The sequence below is a fragment of the Rhyacophila brunnea genome, unplaced genomic scaffold (genome assembly GCF_057557595.1).
Source record: "Rhyacophila brunnea isolate RB1 unplaced genomic scaffold, BYU_Rbru_1.0 scaffold_13, whole genome shotgun sequence".
NCBI classification, from domain to species: Eukaryota; Metazoa; Arthropoda; class Insecta; order Trichoptera; family Rhyacophilidae; genus Rhyacophila; species Rhyacophila brunnea.
Genome location: NW_028232785.1, coordinates 24,546,120 through 24,552,517, shown reverse-complemented (window position 1 = coordinate 24,552,517; position 6,398 = coordinate 24,546,120). Strand labels below are relative to the sequence as shown.

The window sequence follows — 6,398 nt, the reverse complement described above, 5'->3', positions numbered from 1 at the left end:
TCTGAATGGCGAAACTAGAATTTATATTTAAATTTCATCAACCAACCTTTAACCTACTTTAGAATTCCAAATGATGTAATAGAATATTAACGACAGGTAGTATTTCGTATTGGAGTAATTTTGGACCAATAATTCCCAGTAGCAACATTTACTGTTGGTTTTATTATATCGTGAATTTGGAATATAATTATTAAATATCACTATAATTAATGTGAAAATAAGTTAACAACGTTTGCCTTGCCCACTGATGCGGCACATCTCGCTTTTGCCTATAAATGATTGGTCCTTCAACGACGAAGAGTTAGTTGAACATAAATTTTCAATAATCTTTCATTTGTATAGCCAAAGACAGATCAGGGTGAAGGTGCAATCACTGATCCACGCTAAAATGCATGCTGCATGCAAGTGGACTTATTTTTAATTATTATTAATTTCTTACAAAACACGTAGGAGACTTCCTATTTTATGGCTGGCGAAATATTGCTAGTGTCATGACTACATGGTGAGATTTGCATGATATGCCATTTACCTTTTTGTAAGGATTTTACAACTGTTTTTTGTTCTTTGCTTAAATAGAACATACGAAAGGGTTAACTGTCAAATTTAGCTGTTATATCTCGCATTTTTTTTTTAATATTTTATGATCAATATTCTAAGCGGAAAATAAATCATAAATAGACTGAAGATCGAGAACCGATTCTAAATTATCATAATAATCATTAACTTATGCGATGATGGTCATTTTGGACTAAACGGATTTGTCAATAAACAAAATTGGCGTATATAGAGTCCAATCTGGGTGAGACCCTACAGACTCAATTACATCAAAATAAATGCACTGGCATTTGCGGTTTACATGCTGGTAGAATCGTCAAACTTTATTTGTTAAAAAATGAAGCCTGCGCTCGCGTTACGGTCAATGGAGATTGTTAGGCACTGGACAATGATCAATGATATTTGTTGCTGTAGGTATCAAATATGAATGGCATAGATGTAGAATCTGCGGGATGAAACTACGTAGTTATAACTGCTAGCAAAGATGTAATACATAATTAAAATTTCAAGTAATTTATGGTTACTAAGTTGTTGATCAGCAATCACGTCCGTGTGAATCATTTTGTGACTTTAGAGTTTTTCCGCATCCAAAATTGCGTTCCAAATGCTGCAAATCAAATTATGCTAGAAATGTAATACCCTTGTCAGAATAAGTCGAAGCTCCTTCGGAGTATTTAGTTTTGAGATTTCCTCTTTAATGTCTTGTTCATCTATCGTCACTTCTGAATACTGCACCATTCGATCTTGGGTTCCACGAGGCGAGGACTGTTGACTCTCATCTGTATCTAGATGTCTTGTGAAAAGTTCCTCAATAGAAACCTACAAAACCAAAATTATAGAAACTTAATGTTATTAATTCTAAATACTGTTTAATACCCTTTTTTATTCAAACAAATAACTCACAAAATTGAAGAATGTAACATTCTTTTTATTGAACATACTTAATTTCAATACACAAACGGGAACGAAATTTAGAAATTGCTTTAGAGAGTATTGTAAGAACCATTAGTAAATATCCTCGCAATTAGATACAATTCCTATAACATAGTGGTCAATGCACGTGGACACAAATTCCGAAAGACACAGGTTCAAATTCTGCTGGGTGTCGTATTTTTTTCAAAAAAAGTTTTTCTATTGGTTATATTTTTCTCAGGAGTGTTTTAAAATTTTGTGTGTTTTATACTAATCCATGTATAATATATTCAACATCTACAGACAATATCAAGTAAAGACCTACTTAGACTATACAAACACATGAAATAAATAATGTTATTGTATAATATAGTAGGTAAAAATATGCACTTATATAAATTGACTTAAGAAAGGAAAAGGGGCGTAACCTAATAACCACATATAGTAATATGGAAAAAACTACTTAAAAATCATTTCTGCTTGGTTTTTTTAATTAACTCAAAATTAATATCAGATTATGCATTCAAAAATTAAATTATTAACTATCATGCACTTGAAGGCTATGTTTATTTTGTATTTTAACTTTAACCGAAAACCATAAAAACACGTTTTTGTGCCTCCTGTAAAATTTGATTATTGTGAGTTACGCCCTTTTACCTTTCCAAGTCGATATTAGAACATGCAAAATCAAATGCATAAAACAGACTTTGATCGATTTATGCGATAATACTTGGTACCAATATAATTATGTACAAAAGTATTATACTCGTAGTATCTCAGATTGGATAAAGTAGTAGACATGTGAATAAGATTGGTTCACTCTGCTACTGTATAACTTATATTAACCCAATGCTTACGGGCCCTTTTAATTAATTTTGTAATTAACGTGTTAATTTGCATTTGAAAAGTAATTAGCAAAAACACAATTTTGTGCGGTTCGTAAGCATTGGGTTATTCACCAGAATAATGTAACTATCTAACTAGCAAATACACATATAAATTTTCATTTTTTTTGTGGTCAGAATTTGGATCTAATACGTTGAGCAAGTGGAATACTCGAATAATATTTCTTCAAAAACGAGACTAGAGCTAGCGTTAGATGTGGTTTCAACAGTATGGCCATACAACGACTGCAGCCATCAACTTATTGAAATCTAAATTAAATGATTGTATTGATACGTGAATACGTGATTATTTGTTAATTTTAGCGTAATTAGTTGAGGTAGGTACAGGTGGTTAAACACATTTGCCGGAATCCTATAGATTTGATTTTTTCCAATACGTATGTTTCAGACGTGTTTTCAAATTAAAACGATACCTATATATAATTATTTACTTTAAATTGACTGATTGGTGTAAGCGGTGACTTATTTCACAAGAGATTGTGGTGAATGCTGTCATATATTATTATATATTATTGTAATGTGAAATAAAGCTGTAAGCCAGCTATACACACACGTGAACGCTCTTAGAAAACGGTAGGGGGGTTTATTTAAAAAAAAAAACATAATAACTCATTAGGTATTTTTTAGCTTTCATTGACGTCATGTTTGATATCAACCTACAAGCACACCAATAAGTAAGTATGTGTACAGATATTATCTATGGTAAACAGTTTCAATACGACGTTTTGGAGATAGACAATGAGTGTAAAAAGCATTTTATAATGCAACATTAATTATTAAGCATTATCAAAACCACCTGGATTGTGTAATCGTCAATAAGTTCTAGTGATGATCGACCTTCAACACTGCGCAGTATTTCGCTATCTGAGCTAACGTAGCGTGTAGCGGTTCACTTTTAATGTCCATTTAAATTAATAATATAACAGGGGACAGGTGTCACAATTTCGGGTATAGAAGACTGTCAATCACTGATATAACAGCAGTTATTCATGACTACTTCATACAGCAAGTAACGAACGAAGATTAGCACTCATGACTGTGTTTTAATTAGACTTTTATTCGACGAGAATGAATATATTATAAGCTCCACCGATAAAAAGAATAAGACTGAACGATTATATGAGGTTAGTACCTGTGAATCACTACCAAGCGTTGGCGTATCACAGCATTCGCCAAGCTTTTGATAGTTTTCTTCGAGGGCTTGTGCGCGTAGAAAAGCCACTTCTTCCAAAGTCAACGACACATCGTGCATACTTGTATGGTAGTTTAAAATGTTCCCAGATGAAAAAAACATACAACACACGTTGCAAACAAAATTTTTACGATACAATGAAGCTCTGTTCATCTTCAGACGGACTTCTTTGGCAGAAGCAAGCACTATTTCCTTTTTGATGTCCGCTTCTTGAACCTCAATTTCACCAAACGACTGTGCGGATTGTCCCTCAAAGAAGGCAGGTGCTGGACAAACCATGTCGGGGTTTACGCATGGGGTCTGTCACGAAATAAAATAGAAACATAGATCAATTAAAAGGTAATATAACATACATATTATCAATTCTTTGAATAAAAATATAGTTGATCAAAACATAAAAGTCCATAATTAAGTAACAATATAAAAAAATTAAAAAATTCCCAATTATGACCGCCCGGGTTTTGTGTCTCCACAATTGAATGGGCTGAACGATGAGGTTTGAGCTGCGCTGCTCTTACACACGAAAATAATTCATCATTTATTTATTTAACAAGAGAACATAGTGGACATAACAAATCTAACCATGATGCCGACCAATGAACGACATCGAACTGCCTGAAATTTTGTACGCATCAAATTCATCCGAATTTAACCAAAAGCGTTTCCTAGGTATATGGTAAATCAACAACTCTCGATTGAAGTCAACTTTCCGATTATCATTGTCATTGCTTGTGTTGCGGAGTTCTGAAGGAACAATATTATACTTATCGCAAAGATTTGCAAAGAAATTAACGAAAAGGCTAGGCGCTCTCAGTATGACAGCGTAATTCGTTTGACATTAATGATAAATAGCTAAAATGACATAAAATCTACGATAAAACAATTTGTCCTTGCGTGTTATGAGAATAACGCAGATTCAAATAAAATATATAATACGGAGCGAACTCGCAACGATCGTCACCGAACACAGCGGGAATATTTTTTTTGCATTCGTCAAACAAATAACATTAATTAGAAGATTAAAAGAACTTTTTACATACAACGTTTTTAATTTTTCTGTTGAATCATATAAACTTGACATATTGATTTCCATAGTAAGACACGTATATATAAATAATTTAGCTGCTAGGACCCCCTTAGCAACCAATAATAGTGTTTACCTTTTTACGATTTTTTTCCGAAATAACTTTCCATACAAAACAGAATTCAATTCTGCATAAAGATGGCCGAACGTATTAATGCATTGTCATCGTGTTCTGATATACTCTAAAAGTTTCAAATGTTTATCTAGTCGGAACGTTAGTTAAAAATCGATTGCAAGATTTGGACAAGCAAGAAAAAATTTGTACTGGACAAACAAGAATACGAGTTAACAATAACGTGTTAAAAAATACAGTTTCAAAAATCAAAGTCTTTCATCATAGATAAACAAAATAAAACCTACATAAATGCCTATGGTTAATATGATGCACTATGTCACTCAACAAACAAGACTGAGCATTTGTCAACAAAATAATGAATGCTCTCGCCTAAACAAAATATTAGGAATCGACTTACCTCTTTTAAGTGTACACTATTATTGCTGTCCTCTTCGATATTTTCCTGTTTGACAGCCACGTCAAATCGACCCACGTTCTTGAAGTGGTTTACGTCAATCCATTTGTATGCACCGTCGCTGATCACTTCCTCCGTTTCGTCCGGCAATATGCATTCTTCGTTTTTTTCGGTTTTAACTTCCATCTTTTGCGGTATTTGATATCAAAACTGACAATAGCTTCACGACCGCGTGCGTCCTGGTTTATTGGTTAATATGCAGAGGGCATAGACTAAAATGGCTTCTATCATGCAACCATCATAGACATCGGGAGTTCGGCCACAATTTTACAGCTACTTTGACTTTATATCTACATATGGCACGCAAATGATTTAAAGTTATTTCTTTTCGAAACTGAATCAAACAAACCATACCAAACGATAGACAATACACGTACAAATATTGTATGCGTAGAAAGTAAACTGGAAATGGTTTTAGATTTGACGTTTGGTTCACTGTTCCATTGGAAATCAAACCATTCACAGACCGTCAGAAATGGTTTGGAATGAAACCTCAAACCACTTCTGACGATCCATAGACTAATGACGATCAGTGAAAGTGACGACGGCCCAGACATGACCTAACCTAAAAATTACCTATAATATTTATTTTTATTTTATTATTATTCCGTATCTTTCATAATTTCGACATATTGCCTATGAACATTTTTTTTAATTCATCCATCCAGGGACATGGTTTTCCATGTCCCTGCTGTTTCGTACAAGGTGGTTGTAAGTAATTTTGAACAATCACAAACACCCAGGCTGTAAGAAAAACACATAAATATTGTATCCTCACCGGGTTCGAACACAGAACTCTCGGGTGGAATGCCAGTGCCTTACCCACTGCACCACGAGACCCGCCTGCCTATGAACTTTATAATATTTTTAAGATTAGGAAAAATTTAGATGATAAGCATTATTCGGCATCTATATTATCGTGATATGATCATATTAATATTTTAGACATATACACTATAGGAGTTCACTTGATATATGTATATTATAGCATAACAATCAATATCTATCATTCATAAGTAACCATACGCAAACAAGAAACCACTTTTGGTCTTATTATACCAAAATTATAGCCATATTATTGTCTATGCAGAGTTCGATTTATTATCTTTACCTGCCTAGGTAGGTATATTCATCATCATCATCAGCCTGAATCTATCCACTGCTGGATGAAGGCCTCTTCAAGTTGCTTCCACTTCTCTCGGTCCTGTGCATTGCGTTGC

General features: G+C 33.6%; 1 protein-coding gene across 1 annotated transcript; it reads right to left on the bottom strand.

Moving 5' to 3' along the window:
* Window positions 1–566: 566 nt before the first annotated feature.
* On the bottom strand, window positions 567–5,729 carry LOC147077016 (uncharacterized). Its single transcript, XM_085940661.1, has 3 exons — window positions 5,122–5,729; window positions 3,505–3,864; window positions 567–1,374 (listed from the first exon to the last, which is right to left on the bottom strand). The coding sequence occupies exons 1-3, from the start codon at window positions 5,302–5,304 to the stop codon at window positions 1,180–1,182; spliced, it is 738 nt and encodes a 245-aa protein (XP_085796787.1). The 5' UTR covers window positions 5,305–5,729; the 3' UTR covers window positions 567–1,179.
* Between the last annotated feature and the right edge of the window lie 669 nt (window positions 5,730–6,398).